The 18,553-nt window shown below is 33.9% G+C and overlaps 1 protein-coding gene and 1 long non-coding RNA gene across 3 annotated transcripts in view; one reads left to right on the top strand and one right to left on the bottom strand.

The window, feature by feature from the left end:
* Nucleotides 1–1,858: 1,858 nt before the first annotated feature.
* LOC147842344 (uncharacterized) lies at nt 1,859–4,401 on the bottom strand. The gene is made up of 7 exons (XR_015499353.1): nt 4,322–4,401; nt 4,015–4,052; nt 3,685–3,712; nt 3,440–3,499; nt 3,012–3,128; nt 2,800–2,904; nt 1,859–2,213 (listed from the first exon to the last, which is right to left on the bottom strand). It is a non-coding gene; the product is annotated as an uncharacterized LOC147842344 (long non-coding RNA).
* A 2,292-nt stretch (nt 4,402–6,693) lies between these two features.
* aff3 (ALF transcription elongation factor 3) overlaps nt 6,694–18,553 on the top strand; it is a 35,948-nt gene continuing 24,088 nt past the window's right edge. Inside the window, exon 1 of one of the 2 annotated variants that reach the window (XM_087267706.1) lies at nt 6,694–6,875. In XM_087267706.1, the coding sequence (XP_087123832.1) occupies nt 6,807–6,875 (69 nt within the window). In that variant the 5' untranslated portion in view covers nt 6,694–6,806. Of the gene's footprint in view, nt 6,876–7,164; nt 8,030–18,553 lie in introns of those variants that run through there. The other variant, XM_087267707.1, reaches the window with a different exon arrangement.

Below are 18,553 nucleotides of genomic sequence, written 5' to 3'. Positions count from 1 at the left end.
AATCCATAATCTGGTTAACAGTGTTTCCTTAATATATATATATATATATATATATATATATATATATATATATATATATATATATATATATATATATATATATATATATATATATATGGTGAATAACCATTAACTGACTTTCCCATAATTCCCTGCATGACACGTCACTTTTTATGCCTTTTGTTGACATTAATATGGATCTTTTTAGTTGTTTCCTCATCAGTTATGTAAATTAGAGATTTATGTTACATCTAATGTTGATAAACAATGTTTATTTCATGACTTTAATTTCATGCATGTTACCATACTGGTATTTATTGGCTGTGTAAATGTGCACCTCAGTGCACCTTCTATACACTGATACACTTTTCTGCTTGTGGGTAAAGTTGTTTGTGATGAGCATTTGTTCATTATGTAACTTTCCAACACAATCTCACTGTAAATCGTAACTTTTTGACTTAATGACTAATTCACATGAATTTGTACAATTTAGTACGATTTGCTCATCACCCAATGATGGTTGGGGTTAGGGGTGGGGTTGGGTGCCACGCCTCCTTTTAAAAATTGTACATTTTGTTAATGTGTCTATCTGTGTGTGCAACAAAAAATGTGTAGATGTTGGTAATTCACAATACAAAAATTAGCATTAAAAGCATTAATTAGCATTACGAAAAAACGGTAGTTTACTGTAAAAATTAGAAATTAATTTTACAGTTTGTACTGGCAACCACAGCTGCCGTTTTTTTACCGTAAATTTTACAGATTCGTTTTTTACAGTGTATAGGTTACAGCTTACACAAACGTTCAGACAAGGCTTTGTCAGACTTCACTTTGCTATATGTGCAGAGTGTTTTCCCTCTTAACAGTGCAGTGTTTATCTGCTCTCTTTTGTGTAGTAGACACATATACACGCTGAGGCATGTAATTTTTTCATATTTTTTTCTGGTAAGAGATTTAGATTTAAATGAGCTTCACTGATTCATTTTAGTCCAATTTCTCCACTTCTGTGTGATTTGTATTTTTTAATACTGCATGCAATATGCAATAACATTACTGGTTTCATTCTTATACTGCCTCTTTTTCACACACCACTTGCTTTTCACGGTTTCAATCTATTTTTGATTATTTTCTCCCTGCAGGTGCGGCTCTCTGTCTCTCTCTTCACGAGAGTGAGTAATAACTTAGAGGTCATAAGAAGAGCAGCCTGTTTGAGTAATGAAACCATGACTATGAGAGGAGGATAAGCAGCACATCTGGGCCAGCCCTACACTGTAAAAAATTTGACCCTAAATTCACAGTAAATTACTGGCTAATAATTGCATTACTTTCACAGTAAATTACTGTATGTAAATTCACAGTAAATTATTGTGAGGTAGTTCACAGTAATTTACTGTGGTTTTGTCACATTAAATTATTGTGAAATTACAACCATATATTGTAACTTTACAGTAGATAATAAAGTCCGTTACTGTGATTTCACAGTAGTATCTTGTAGAATTAACTATATTTTACTGTGAATTTGCAAAACAATTACTGTGATTTAGCAGTAGGTTGCGGTTTAAATACCTGATTTAACTGTAAAGTTACAGTTATATCCCGGATTACTGTAATTTAACAGTTTAGTGCTGTAAAATTTCTAAGCAATTTTAGGTCACACAAAAATGAAAATTCTATCTTGATTTACTCACCCTCAGGTTGTTCCAGTTCTGTTAAAAAAATTTTTTGTTAAACACAGGAATAAAAATATCAAATATTCCCCTTTGTGTCCAAACAACCTGAGGATGTGTAAATGATGACAGAATCTTCATTTTTGGGTGATCTGAGAAGACTCTAAAATCAAAATAAAAACAAACACACATAAATTTTTACAGATTTATTTAACAGCTTAATGACATCTGTGTAAACATTTCAGAAAACTTTCAAAAGGTGAAGGTGAAGCCTCAAAAAATACTATAAGAACATATTAATAAAAAAATCTGACATCATATGTAGCAAACATATAAAAAGCAGTGCTTCAGAGTGTGCTCTCTCTCTCTCATTATATAAATATATACATGAGAGAGAGAGAGACAAAACTTCTTGCTAAATTAGGCAGTCATCTATTCAAGGTCAATCATTTTCCTGATAATTTTACACACTTGCTGGTTGATGTGTCTTCTCTGCTTCTTTGACTTCGTCTGTCTTCCATCTCCAAACTGGTGCCCAAAAAGCACCTATAAGCAAAAGGGCAGACAAACAGTTAGCTTCATACAACACTTCTGGGACACTACAGCTGCACTACAGAGCAAAATTACTGTTAGCTCAGTTTGAACATGCTGACAATACTGTAGCTCAGTCAAACTGCAATTATTTAAACAAAAACATCTGAAAAACATTTCCATCACAAACACACAATCAAGAACAGTCCAACAACAAATAGTGGTTTTAATGACCTAGGCAGAGCATTTTAAAACAGTTGATTTGATTTACACCTTCTGTTTACAGACTATAATCTAATGCTGGGTTCATACTTATTGCAAAGTTAACACATGCATCACAGTACTTGCTCTTGAATACTAGCAGGATGTTTCTTGCATCAAGCTAATTTTTCATGATTTAAATATTTAAATATTAGGAAAATTTTGCAAAAAAAACTTGATTGAAGTGATACAGCACTTGTGTTGTATTCATTTCAATCAAGTTTTTTGCAAATATTCCAAATATTTTTCAACGTTTTTTGAGTTTCACTTAATTTGTGCTGCCCAGTAAAAATTTCCCACTATTTATGCATTTGCAATGACTTGCATGTAATCCACTCACCTGAATAGGTAACTTCACATATGGTATAAGAGCCCCATCCTTTTAAAGACAGCTTCCCCTCTGGTCTCCAAGCACAGACAAACAAATTGTGTCTGCAACACACCCCTTTAATTACAAGGGGACAAGGGGAGTCATGACTTGTGCTCCTATACATTCCTTGTTTAACCCCCCCAAAACAAGCCCTCAGTTACAATATTTATTGTAGACATTACCTTAAATTCCAGAGTGCAAAAGGCATCTTCAGCATACTTCAGTTTCAGACCAGATCCAAAGTCAGTTGTGAAATCCAGGTGAGGTCCCATGACCACTCGACCCTCCAAGGAATAAGACTAAAAGGGGGAAAGAAGGACTAAATTAGAGGTGTTTGTGAATAATTAAATTTGTTTGTAGAAACAAAGTTGACATTCCATGCTCTGCCTATTAAAAACCTAGCAAACAAACACAAATGCCCAGTAAAATTGCTAATAAAAATAAAAACTATAGTTTAAAAAAATCTTTGTCTAATATTTACTACTACTGGAGGTACTGGTGGAACTTCTGGAAGAAGAAAAAGAGTTTGTACAAGAAACTGCTCACAACAAATCTGTGAAAAACCTGACATTTAAAAATCTAATAAAAATGAGGAAGGCATCAACATTACCTTTAATAATCAAGCGATGGTTGATTGGTAGCATCAGTGTTTCAACATCAATGGCTGTGGCTGCAAAAAAATATGAATATAATAAGAGTAGAATAAGACTCAACCTAACACACGCACACACACACATACTATATATATATATATATATATATATATATATATATATATATATATATATATATATATATAGGTTTAGATTGTGATAATGAATTTAGGTTATATTTGTGTGCTCAGAATTTACTCACCTCACACTTCAGCTATTATCAGGTACACCTGAACACCAAAAAATAAAATCTACAGTTAGTGACAATATACAATTAGTTCTCATTAGTAAATGTTAGCACTGCATTAACACTAGTGAGAAATATACAATATGTACTGTGTTAGTGTTAGTTTAAAATAATACAACTGAATTGTATTATAAGCCTCATTTAATAAAACAGTTGAGACTTGTTTCATAATGAGTTTAGTTTATTTAACTAACTTAACGTTAACGTTACAGTGAACAAAATTAACGTACATGATGGTGACTAACCGTAACCGTAACGTTAACTTAAGTGAAGGTCAGAGCTTACCTTAACTTTAGTCATTTCACCTTTACTTTAGTCTTGTACTGAAACAGAAAATGCAGTTAACAAGAAGTTAATTAAAGAAAATTCCCTTTCTTTTTTCAGGAACTAACGTTAACGTTATGCTAATAACGTTACCTAAGAAAACACTACAATCACCATCTGGCGTTGTTTAAAAAAAAAGGCGCGCTTAAACCCTGTACGTGCGAGTACAACTAAAGTACTCGGTAAATTCCTGTTAAATGACATGCACTATACAGAAATACACATACAACAATCATTTAACGGACAAAAGTCATATTTTAACACTTACCGAGGATGAATCCGTTGGGTGAAGAGACGACGCAGGCGTTGTCTGAGGTGATGGCGCTTGTTTGCGTTCGAGTCGAGTCCGTTCTGTTCAATGAATCGGCTCCTTTAAGTGAACAGTAAAGAGTCGAATTCGGCTCCTTTAAGTGAACAGTAAAGAGTCGAATTTGCCTGAAAACGATTCCGTTTTGTATAATATTGTAAGACGCAAACATATAATTCATTAATATTTCATCATATTGCTTGGTTCGTGTACTGCTTGTACACTAATTGCTTGTTGATGACGATGAGCTCATGAACACGTCTGATAAAATATCTGAATCTGATTCAATGTCACACGAGTCCTGAACCGAAGCAGTGCAAAAGTAATATATTGATTGAAATATAAAGTTAATTATTTTATAATATATAAACAATAAGAATAAAGTTCGTTTGGAGTGTATTGAGAATTATTATTTTTTCCTCCCAGGATTCATTTCGCACCAAGCTGTATCAAGCTGTAATGGTGGATGAGAAGGCACATAATATTATAAATATTGCTTGTAATATGTAATGAAATAAAGTTTTAACACTTTTTCATGCGAGAATGTAGTTCTTCAAAACTCAAATCTGTGGATTGTTAGTAAAGATTGTGTGTAATTTTAAGTGTGTTTTGCCGGTAGCGGAGATCTATGACCTCCAGGCGGTAACGGCGCTCATTACTCATGTATCCGCCGAGAGGCGCCTGTCTTCAGGCTAGACATTGGAACAATTGCCCCGTCTTCGATGGCTCTATATGCGTCCGAAAATGAAGTTTTAACTGTTTTTCATGCTAGAATGTAGTTGTTTAAAACTCTAATCTGTGGTTTATTTATATAGATAAAAAAATAATAATTTATATATATATTTAATTCTGAGATTAGTGACCTCCAGGCGATGACAGGTGCCCAATACTCATGAAACCGTCTAAAGCAGACATTTACCCTGACATTGAAATAATTGTTGGCTGTTTAACAGTCTTTGGTTTCATTAATTAATTACTTTTCATTCCAGTTTATTATGTTTTGGCTAAGCACACAGTTGTTCATTAAATATTATTTCCTATTCTATGTTAACTGTATAAAATTGAATAATGGTGCAGTACAACCAAAAAGATGTTGGTAACCAAATCGTTTTGGGGGCTATAACATTCTGTTATTATCTGTTAAAAGTTCATTTGTATTAATTTCTATGTTGAGTTAAAAAAGGGTTTGAATTTCTATAACTAACGTGCAAAAGATATAGCCCTTTTCACAGTAATTTGCTGTAATCATGCTACCTGCCGTAATTTCACAATAAAATTATGAATACAACATATTACTGTGAATTTTTCAGTTAAATACTGTGAAGGGATACTAATGTAATTTACTGTGAAAAATTACAGTAACTTGTTGTGAAAACCTGGAATTTTTTTACAGTGTATCACTAAGTGTAGATAAAGACAAACATTGTTTGTACAAAATGAATTGCAAACCACTTTAATGCATGCAAGACTGAGCAAAATGTACTTGGACTTTGAGGGAAGGTATCAGACACATACAGTGCAAAATAAAAAGAATTTAATACAAAAGTCAAGATGGCCTGGAAGACTGTCATTTTGAAGGCAAAAAAGTCATTTGGTGATAGCCTATTTGGTCGTCTACATTTGTGTGAGCTTAGTAACACAAACAAATGGGTTGTGTGTGGCTCTACATGATACATTTACATGCTTAATAACTTGTATTTGCTGTCATTTTAGTGAACTGAAGCAAAAGGGGAGTTGTTAAACTAGAGATCTGGGAGTGTATCTTTCTGTTATCTCAGCACACATTCATACATGTCTGGAAATTCGATGGAAATCCTTTCTTGCCTAATCATTTTCAGTGGGTTTGTAACAAGTTGCATTCCAACTTCCATATCTTCAGAGATTATCTCCCTTAAAAGCCACATCGGATTGAGACACAGATAGATAGATAGATAGATAGATAGATAGATAGATAGATAGACAGACAGACAGACAGACAGACAGACAGACAGACAGACAGACAGACAGACAGACAGACAGACAGACAGACAGACAGACAGACAGACAGACAGACAGACAGACAGACAGACAGATAGATAGATAGATAGATAGATAGATAGATAGATAGATAGATAGATAGATAGATAGATAGATAGATAGATTTGTTTTACTTTTTCTCAGAGAAATTCGTGCTTCAGCTTCAGCGGTGACTCTCTCTCTCCTCCCTTCTTGCTTACGCACGAGTGTCTCTTACGAGCATCCTCGCCGAGCACCGTCACAGAGCTCTGACGCGATGTTTAGATGACAACACGGAGCCGTCGGTACATCAGCCTCCGCCCATCGCGTGCTTCCACAGAAACACCGACCGTGCCTCTGATGCGTGACCTGTTGACGCTCACTCTCGTGCGGCGCGCCGCGCTGCGCTTGTGTACCTGCCAAAATGGACAATTAAACAATCGACCTCAGCATGCCTACCTTTCATGGAAGTAAGGGAAAACTTGCAAGTGTTTGTTTCATGCTTCAGCACGCATCCCAGGTAAGTGTCATGTTAAATCTGATGCTTTGTTGTCTGTTTTTTCAGACAAGCAAACTATGATTTTATTATTTTATTAGTTTAGTTATTTATTTGGTATTCATTTGATACTTATTAATATTATATTAATAATATTAGGCTATATTAATAGATGTTGTATGGTGCAGTAAAGTCTGTTGTTGTGATGATGGTTCTTCAACTTTCTAAACTAAACATCTTTTTATAAAGACTATATCTGTGATTTGTAAATATGTGGTCAATTGCTAAAAAACATCCGTGTTTATGTTTTGAGATGTTCCTTCCGAAAAGTGAAACAGAGCAGCGTACTGTTGCTATGGTTACCCTCACACACTCTTAAAATAGAGGATCTTAATAAGCATCGATGGTTCCATGAAGAACCTTTAACATGTAAGGAAGACCCCACAAAAGGTTCCTTAAGCTTCACACTATGACAAAATAGTTCTTTGAAGAGCTTTATTCTTCAGAGATGTAGCCTATTGGACCCCAAATGTAATGTGCATTTCTGTGAAAATGATTCTTCCTGGCACCTTTAACTGGCGCCTGTTTAACCTCATGTTGCACTTTTAATTTTGTGGTCAAAATAAGTTTTTCATTCACGTTTTACTCAAGGAGAAATGCTTGTGGAGGATTAATGTTGACAAAGCAGTATTTAAATGAATCATGCGCTGTTGTCTGTCTAACAGAACTTCTGGGGTGTCAAGCCTTTTGGTTTTGTCAGTTGAACTGTTTTCCGGTGCAGTAGTACCTTACAGCGCAACTTGGTGTTTTCGGTTTTGCTGTGCGGCGCGCGCATCCTTGATTAGGTGGTACCAAACATTCAAATTCAAATTTTTAAAAAGCTACTTCCTCTGTCACTCTGGAGAGCATCTTCACTCTATCAAGGCAATCATCACCTGCCCCTCCTGCTGCTGTTACATCATGTTTGTCTCTGCGCCTTAGTACCTCAGTTTGGACTTCTCCACAGAGACCAGATGGCATCAAGGGGATTTTGCGCGCTGTCTGACTATGGGGCTCGCTTGTACTAATATTTATTGACGCATATGTGAGAATAATAGTTATTAAAAAACAAACAACATTGAAGAGGCGAGCTGAAGATCAGTCTGAGCAGCTGCAGGCGAAAAGAGGACAAGTGCTGAGTGAGTAAGGTTAAATACACACAATTAAGCTGGTGAACTTTGGGAATTTCTCTCTCTTATACCCACACACACACACACACACACTTATTCAGTCATGCAAACACAGTGGCTTCACAGATGACTCACTCTCAATCATTCTGACGGCAATGAAGCAGGTGCTGTGGGGAAGGCTTATAATAAAACAAACAAACAAACAAACAAAAAAGATCAGCAAAAATGCATACATTTTCTACAGCTGGCTGTGAGTCAGCCCCTACACTCAGAGCTTTTGAGGACACTTATGTACATTTCAATTCAGCACCGAGGTCCATGGTGACATTTGTGTCACCAGCAGATGTGTGCAGATGTGCAGCATTTATTCAGCTGTAATGCAGGTGTGTTCTTAAGAGAGCTCATAACATACACCAACACTGCCTAGAAATTGCCTGACTGTTCAGTTTTTCAAACCATAAAAAAAGTTCTTTTAGATTAATCAAATTAACATTTCTAACTTATATCAGTCAAACTCACTAAAATATGAAACTTTGTATAGCTACAAAAACGTTTGTTGAAAACTGCTTAACTTAAATTATGTTAAAGTAACATGAAAACATTTGTTGTCATAACATGTTGTCATTTACTTGTTTGCAGTGCAGGACCCTTCAAAAGCCTAAAATAACTTTCCTCATAAATATTTGTGGCATACCATTTGAAAAGCTTAAATATTTAAATGTCAATTATATTGGAATGCCTTAAAATGTACAGAAAATAATAGTTCATGATCTTTGCTCAATCCTGCAGATCAATAGGCCCACATGAAATCTGCCCCCACAAAAATAGATTTCCACAGGATTTTGAGTCAGTCTATTAATTTTTGTAAATATATGGATTTCTGATGTGTGTAAATATACATTTATTCAGCTTTTATATTTAGTTCTGTATTATTATTGAATAATATGTTTTAAAAAGTTTAGTTTATGTACAATACAGTTTGTAAAAAATAAAAATGCATTGTCTTTTAGTGGATACCAGCTAGCTTTGTTTATAAACAAGTGTTTCTAAATGGATTTTGCTTGTGAATGTTAAATCAAAATTACATTATTATTATTTTTATCTGTTAGATTTTTAGCTCCTATTAAATCCCCCATTTCTAATGTTACCCCTCGATTGAATGGGTGTTATCAGTGGTTATCAGCTGAGAGATTGCCAGTTGGGGCTTGGTTAATAAATAGAGAAGACTCCAGATCCAGATCTGTTTTTACATTAATGCTACAGTTGGATTTAGGGTAGGGGTATGGGGTAGACATAAATAAAATATGATTAATTGGGGAATTTAATAAACATTATAAATAATTCTCGTTATTTCCGGCTGGGCAGCGCAGTGGGTAGCACGATCACCTCACAGCAAGAAGGTCGCTGGTTCGAGCCTGGTCTGGGTCAGTTGGCATTTCTGTGTGGAGTTTGCATGTTCTCCCCGTGTTCGTGTGGGTTTCCTCCGAGTGCTCTGGTTTCCTCCACAAGTCCAAAGACATGCGGTACAGGTGAATTGGGTAGGCTAAATTACCAGTAGTGTATGGGTGTGTATGGATGTGTCCCATTGTTGGCTTACAGCTGGAAGGGCATCCTCTGCATAAAACATATGCTAGATAAGTTGGCGGTTCATTCCGCTGTGGCGACCCCTGATTAATAAAGTGACTAAGCCGAAAACAAAATGAAAGAATGAATGAATGAACTTTTGGCTGCAGCCATGTGTGATCTATAGCTGATTAAACATGTGGATGAATGATAACAGCTTTCTGAGCCTGCCCCATATCTATTAGCTAACAACCACTGACCACTGATAACGTCCATTCCATCAAGAGACAACATTCCAATCTGATTAAAATTAAATATATTTTTTATACATATACATACATATATATTTTTTTACATATAAAAATATTCTGTACTGAAATACGTAAAAAAAGAATTTGTGTCTGGTCCTGATCAGTTATCAACATCAAACATTAAATCAGCCAGTCATTACCACAAAACCCCTAATGTGTAAACACCTTCAGGTGCAAAACACCATTGTACATAAAACATTGCACTTGTTTCTATTTGATTTGAGTGAGCAGCAGGTTAAGCACATCAGTTCCATTCAAAATACATCCTTAATGCTAATAGGATATTCAAATACAATAATCCCAGGAGCTCTGATCCAGACTGTTGGCCACTTACAGCTCCTAGAATCACTGCTTATGCATAACTGCACTTAAAGCGCTATACAAAAAGAATTATTTTAATTGCTTTTTTATTGCCAATGCCTGAGAAACTTGTAAAGTGTTCTAGGTCTAATGAAAGGCCGTATTTTTTTAGTGAATGAACTGAAAAGTATGCAGTGTTTACATGTCCTCCAGGGAACCTCTGTTCAACTTTAAACTAACGCTTATTATACAACGTGCAAAATCTCACCCCTGACAGTTTTCTTCCATTTTTGATATTGAGAGGAAAGCACACAGCATACATTTACATATTCATCTAAACATCGAGTGAATATATTACTATGGAAGGATACACTGTTAATGATTTCCTGCAGAATCTACAGTAGTTTGCAGCAGTTCACCAGTAACTTCCTGTAAATCATTTACTGCAAAAATACTGTACATTACATTTACAGCACCATTTATTTAGTTGTGTATGCATTTACAGTATTGTATATCTTTACTGTAGAATATACATTAATTTTTACAATGCAACTTTGAAATACAGTAACCTACTGCATAACTTTCATAAAAGTAACATTGAGTTCATATTACAGGTAAATACTGTGTAATTTACATAAATTGTTGACAGTGTGCTCTTGATCAGTGATGCCTAAACTAGGGCCCGTGTACCAAAGTTGGCTCTTTGTATCCTCTAATTATGCTCGCCAGAGGGAAAATGATTAGGAGGGGTTATGGAACGCCTTTAAAGGATTCTCATTTCTATTTCAATGTTACCTTTTGTTTGTTTGTTTTATTGGTGAGCTATAAAAAGCAAACTGAAATTAAATGTTTCAATTAAATGTTGTAAATTAATCTGATTTTTTTTAAAATGTACATACTGTCACTTAACAAATAGGGGACAAAGCAGAAGACATCAGTGTGCAAATCAAGGCAAAGGCAGGTTCAGCATGACTAGTGTATTTGGCATTGAACTCCATTGTTTTATGAATGGATTTTTAAAATGGTTTTATTGTAGTAGTTTAGTAAAATAAAACTCATTTTCAAAAAAATTGACAAATTGTCAAAAACAGACCCTCATATGACATGTCAACTTAATTTATTTTATTTTATTTTATTTTATTTTATTAAAAAGAGAGAGGAAAATGTTTATGATTATTTTGCAGATAATACTCAGTTCATTTGATTGTTACAAAAATTTCCTGTAGACTCTATTAGTAACATACTGGCAGCAGTTCGCCAGTAACTTATTATAAATCAGTTACAGTAAAAATGCTTTATATACATTCACAGTATGTGTGTAACATTTGTTTTTTAAATAAAAAGTCAAAAAATGTAATAATTAAGACAAAAAATGTCAGATAGAACCTTATAATTCTAAGGTAACGATTTGTATACTTTACTGTAAAATATACAGTAACTTTTCAAAACGCAACTTTAAAAATACAGTAATAAATTGTAAAATTATCCTACAGTAAAATACAGTTCATATTATAGTTAAATACTGTGTCATTTACAAAAATTGTTAACAGTGTATGTTAAATTAAAACAAACTATGTGAAAATGAAACACTGTTATGAAGATATAATTATATTTTCTGTCTTTTTTAGATTGATTTCTTAGAATATAAACGAAGTAAAAAGATCAGAAATGACAATGAAATGTTAGCATATCTTCCCTAATGGCATTTTCATAATCATTTATATTTAATAATTCTGCCTTTTACATTGCATTTCTATTTTTATGACTATGAACTTTTAAATGTCTAAGAGCGGAGGTGTTATATTCTGGTTAATGTCTTGTTTCATGATTAATTACTAGGTTGGGCTGTTTGTTTTCACTTCACCCTTTCCCCAGTTTTACATGGTCTGAAGGTTTTAGCAAATGTAAATGTGGTTTTCATTGTCAACGTTTTGATAAGCAAAAGCATTGTTCACATGCATTGTGCTTTACTGTATATGTAGGATCATCTCAACACTTTACATGAATTGCATTTCTAATCTGTCTAGTGCATGCATAGAAGTGCAAATCTTTTTAAGGCTGCTGTTGTGGTCATATACTGCAGGTAGACTATTTTTAGAGAGAGCATAACAAACGTCTTTGTGGGTGTCACTCGGTCTGTCTATTCAAAAAGTTTGGTACACTTATAATAAGTAATGTTGTAACCACATATCAACAGCAGTCATTTTTAATATATTGCCAGCTTAATATATTATAACATTTATTTTGTGGATGTTCTATTAATACTCTAATGAGGGTTAGTTGACAGACACTGTAAAAATAAGTTTTTTTTTTGTGATTCATGTTTATGTTTTTAATAGCATTTTTAATCAGCTACTTCGAATGTTATCACTCCATTGAATGGGCGTTACCAGTGGTTATCAGCTGATTGGGCCAGTAGGGGCCTACTGGTAGGGTCAGTAGGTTGTCATCATCCATTCACATGGTTAATTAGCTACACTAATAGAGAAGACTTAAGATCCAGATCTGTTTTTACATTACTGTGATGATTGGGTTCAGGGTAGGGGTAGACGTTATTTAAATACATTTATTGGACAATTTAATAAATAATATAAATAATTCTCATTAACTTCTGGCTGCAACCGTATGGGATCTATAGCTGATTAACAATGTGGATGGATGATAACAGCCTTCCCATATTTATCAGATGATAAACACTGATAATGTCCATTCAATCGAGTAATAACATTTGAATTGGCTGTTTTTTATAGATCAAGTAATATCTTGTCTGAGTTTGTGTTTATTACAGTAAAAAGCCCCTGTAATAATCTCCCAGTGCATTTTCTGTTATTTTACAGACTTATTTTTCTATATATTATTTATTATACAATATATATATGCTAAAATGTTAATAAAAGTCACTTTGTTAAACTACAAAGTTAAATTTTTACATCAAAAGTCGACAGAGCAGAGATTTAGCTCCCGTAATGCAATTCACAACTGTAAATAAACGGTAAATACCTTTAATTACAGGATATTTTTATGTATAACAATACAATAATACAATACAATGCAATACTTTATTGTCAGACTTGCATCTGAAATTTTTCTTGCATAACAGCATAATAAATACTCCTCACAAAGAGACAAAGACATAAAAAAAGCAAATCAATTCATTGATTTATTCAGCTCCAAGATAGCCTGATATACAAATGACTTTTTAAATTTCACTTCATTAAAACTTGGCACTGTAAATCAAGTGACTGTAGACTCAAATGGTATAAATGCGTGATTCAACACATGACTTGGGTGCGAAATGATGTTCCTTGCCAGCCTTGTGAGGTTCTTGCAATATGAACAATCAAATAATTTCTCAAGAGGCTTTCCATCTATCTTTGAAAAGATTTTAATATATAGAAGATATAGTAGTATACAGTAGAAACCAGATGTTTACATACACTCTAAAAAAAGGAACATAACTATTTTTTTTTTAATGTCTGATGGGAAATCATACTAAAAGTTTACTATTTTAGGTCCATTAGTATTACTTAATTGCTAAATGCCAGAATAATGGAAGAATTTTTTTTGAGAATTTTTTATTAATTTCTAGACCGTATGAATACATTTCCTTGGTATTTTTTTAGCTTTGCCTTTAAACTGTATAACTTTGGTCAAATGTTTTGGGTATCTTTCTACAAGCTTCTCGCAATAGTTTGAAAGAATTTGTAACTGAGTCAGATTTGTCTCGCTCGCACAAGCTTTTTCAACTCTATAGATTTGAGATCAGGGCTTTGTGATGGCCACTCCAAAACATTCACTCTGTTGTCCTTAAAGCAAAATTTGGCAGTATGCTTAGGGTCATGGTCAGTTTGGAAGACTCATTTGTGGCCAAGTTTTAATTTACTGGCTGATGTCTTGAGATGTTGCTTCAGTAATTTTACATAATGTTCTTTCTTCATGATGCCATCTTTGCTGTGAAGTGGACCAGTCCCTCCTGCACAACATGATGCTGCAGCCCCCATACTTCACAGTTGGAATGGTGTTCCTAGGCTTGTAAGCTTTTCCCTTTGCCCTCCAAATGCAACACAGGTCATTATGGCCAAACATTTCAATCTTAGTTCCATCAAAACACAGGACATGTCTCCACAAATTATTCTCTTTCCCAGTATAATTTGGCTTTTTTTGTTGATTCTGGCTTGTTGATTTTCCCATGTTATCACAAAGGAAGCAGTGTGTTTGAGGTTTTCCTTAAATACTATTCTACATTTGTGCCTCTAATCAACTCAAATGTTGTTAATTAGCCAATCAGAAACTTCCAAAACCTTGACACCATCATCTGAGCTTTTTCAGAGGCATAATGGTCTTATTGTATGTAAATTTGACTTTCAAGTAAAGTTATAACAATTTCTCAAAAAATAACTCTCTTGTTATTCTGCTTTTAAGCATAACAGAAACACATTAGACAGGGCTCAACATTAAGGACTGCCCGATGGCCCGGGGCCAGCATGAGAGATGTTCGGGACAGTAGAGAGAATCGTTACTGGCCCGATCAGGCCAGTGCTGCCTTGTCATCAAATTTTAATTTGCCTGCTACTGTCAGTTGTGTGCAAATACAGTCTTAGAACCGAGAAACAATTTGTGCTTTTAAGTCTCAGAATGCTACGTTTTCTGTAAAGTCGTAAACCCCATATTGCTTTTTGGTTCCTTTTATCTGATTGGTTGTTGTGAGCATGTTATTTTTTTCCACAACCTGGTAAAAACCAGAACAGTGAAGAGACGGCAACATCAAATTATGAGGCTAAAAGAAAACGTCTGTTTCCAACGTTGTGGAAAAAGATATTTACATGGGTACAATACAACGAAAAAAATGAAATGATGTTTTGCATGGTTTTCCATCACTTTTAAGTCAGCCACTTTTTGTTTAGCAATAAAATACCTGCTCATTTTCCATACTGCTGTATTTTACATCTAAATATTTTAACATTTAAAAAATATTTAAATTCTAGATTCAAAGACATTATTTTTGACGCATTATTTAAAATATGTGGCTAAAAAATAGCTATTATTTATTTATTTTTAATTTATTTATTTATTTTGGTGGGGCCAGTGAAAATTTTGGCAGGGCCAGTAAAAATCTGAACTGCTGGTCCAGTCGGGCCAGTAGAAAATGTTCTTAGCGTTGAACCCTGTTAGATAATCCTAACTCACTTAAAAGAGAAAGAGTTAGTCACATTAACATCTGACTTTTTTTAAATGGTTATGTGCTTTTTTATACAGTGTAAATAAACTTTTTGTTTCAACTGTATATGTATTGTTGTAATGTCTCTTCTTATAAAGGGGACTATCAATATAAAGTGTAACAATGCAGGTTTTTACTCTTGTTACTGTTTTAATGGCAGAAATTCCACATTCACATTCTACGGTTATTAAATATTGTGCAATATATTAACAACTGAGTAAATGTAAGCAATAATTTTTGTTCGTATGGATCTGATGTTGTAGCAACCCAGCTCTGAGTCTAATAAAACCCATTTTATTAACCTAATACCTTCAACTGATGTGACTGTACGTAATTTTAACACCTTTATCCAAAATATTTTAATAATTTAATCATCATCATATTTTCAAAAATAGATTCTTGCATAACAATCTAATCAGTCATGTGTTTTCTAAAAAGTCATATTTGTTTTTTTATACTGTATGTTTAGTAGTTGAAGTAGCAAAAGTCTGAAAGGAGAGCGAGTTGTTTTTTATTATGAGGTGTTGTAGATCGACTCTGGTTGTTTCAAAGCATCTGAAGAGTGTTTTCAGACAGAAGAGTAAGAGGGACATGCATAGAGATAGAGAGAGGCAGATTCAGGTTCACCTGGGAAGCCTTGTTGTTGGAGGAGAGAGGTGAATCCTTAGTGACTGAAGGCGGCGAGAGAGATAATGAAGCAGGTGGACGAGTGGAAAGGCTCTGGAGGGAGGAGTGTGTTGTTGAAATATTGCTACAGGCTAGGAAAACGACTGATGTGTATAATGTATGTTTTCTAGAAATATCTTGCTCAGTAGAATATATACAACAGGATATATTGAACTGTAGTGCTAACAGAAATACTGGTGCTTAGTATGAAAGTGAAAGACTAGGGTAGTGTGTTAAGACTTCAAATGTGACCTTTGGTTCTTTACCTTTTGGATACAGTCATTTATCACTTTAAACTATATATTTTGAATATTACAAAATATAATAATGTTTACAAAGTATGCATATGATACTTCAATTGTTACTACACTGTTAACAATTTCCTGTAGAATCTACAGTAACATACTGGCAGCAGTTCACTAACACAATTACAGTACAAATACTGTTTTTACATTCACAGCCCCATTTATCTTGCTCTGTGTGTATTTACACAATTGTATATACATCTTTACTGTAAAATTTACAGTAATTTTCCAAAATGCATATTTAAAATACAGTAAAATACTGTTAAACTGTCCTACAGTAAAATACAATTCATATTACGGTTAATACTGTGTCATTTACAAACATCATTAACAGTGTGTATATTATGCAGTGCGATTTATGTGTGTTAATGAATCTTTACATTTGTATTTTTGTTCCATTCTGCACAAACAGGGTGCACAGAGGTATGCAATTACATATTTTTACAGGCATGTAAAGGACAGCCTATCACAATGTTTGGAATAAACGTTTTGATGCGATAAACTTTGTTTGATCTTATCTTGGTCATATCTTCCTCAAAGTATTATTTGGACCACCTAATTAATGACTAATATAAGGATGTGAAGAGACTTTCAACCAGTGTTACAAAACTTATTTCTGAAGACAATCTTCTGTTACATCTTACCAATCACAGTAGCTATTTAACAGTGTTAGTCTAAAATGGAATTGTGCAGTATTGTAAGCATAAAAAACATATGCCAAATGCATAAATGTATTTCTATGTGTACTATGCAGAACTATGCTGGTTTTGGACGAAGGTGTTGCAAATATGGCCACCAAATAACATTGCACTATGCTCAGATAGTTAGTATAAATGTGACGACATAGAAACTAACAAAACAGTCAAATTAGGGGGCAAGGCTCAGTATTTAATAGGATTTTATATTATTCAAATTCACTTTTTTTGGTGTTTGAACAGTGATGTGTATCTACAGTGACTATATGACCAGCATATAGTACAAATGCTCCATATAAATGAAGCAGTGTTTAAAAATGTGCTGTTCGAGATTCCCCCGTACTGTGATGTCACAAGCCCGCACTAGCATGGATCAGTCAGAATCACTTCATTAGCATGTTCTTTACAGGGTTCCAACAGGTCATGGAATTTCTGGATTATCATAGAATTTTGAAAAGTCTTTTCCAGACATTGAAAGTCATGGAGTTTATACTTCTTGTCAAAGAAAAAATTTGATTAATGTGGCAAAAAAAAGACTGATTTGGCAGTGAATTAAATTTACGCAAATATTTTGGCATTTCTGATTTTGTTTTGCTTTGAAAATATTCACAAATTTACACATCTTAGTTCTTCATTGCATTTTTTACCTTAATCACAATTAGTCTGTAATTTATATAAAGGGACCCCTGGAAGAGGGAAAGTTTTTACCTTTTAATCATATTAAACCTGCTGCATTATATTTGATACATGAATGACCCTAAACGGACAAAATAAACAAAACTTTTAAAAAATTAGAAAAATCATGTTAAAACATATATATTTTTTGCAATCTATACGATTAACTTGTAGCCTTGTTCAAACAGGCTTTGGCTAAATGTGTAAAGCAATAATGTCACATGACGCATCTAAGGTGAATCACACCGCTGTGTGTCTTGTCTATGGCGATTCAAAGCATTACACACATTTCAATATGCTAATATATTGTAATTTATTATAAAACAATGCAGATGGTACAGAAGGAATTTAAACAGTGTCTTGCTTGCCAAATGACATCTGCAAGAATTTAAAAAGTGCAAGCTTCTCTAAATCGTGCACCATTTGCTTAATTTTGTGTTAAATTCAACCATCACAGAATAGTACGATTCTAGAGGGAAATAACAGCTGCTTTTTTTCTATTCATTATAACTCATAAAAATTCACCTTTTAGTAAGGGAAAAGACATGACACTTGGTTTAGAATGGGAAGCCTATCTTCATTTCTCTTTTGTAATTTGATTTGCATTAACAGCACAGACAACAGCAGGTACTCTATATTACTCCGCTGTCCTTTAAATACACAGGTCTAACATAAACCTTCACAGGTCTACTCGTTCTTTCCCAGATGTTTGCGTTTGCAGCTATAACCGACTCTGTTAATGTGAACTTTGTGTGTTTGTAACATAACCTTGCGTGTATTTGACAGTTTAAGCACACTTT

This window comes from Danio rerio, chromosome 9 (genome assembly GCF_052040795.2).
Source record: "Danio rerio strain M-AB ecotype USA chromosome 9, GRCz13ab, whole genome shotgun sequence".
Lineage (NCBI taxonomy): Eukaryota > Metazoa > Chordata > Actinopteri > Cypriniformes > Danionidae > Danio > Danio rerio.
The sequence above is the reverse complement of the archived record's forward strand: the minus strand, read 5'-3'. Positions and strand labels throughout refer to the sequence as shown.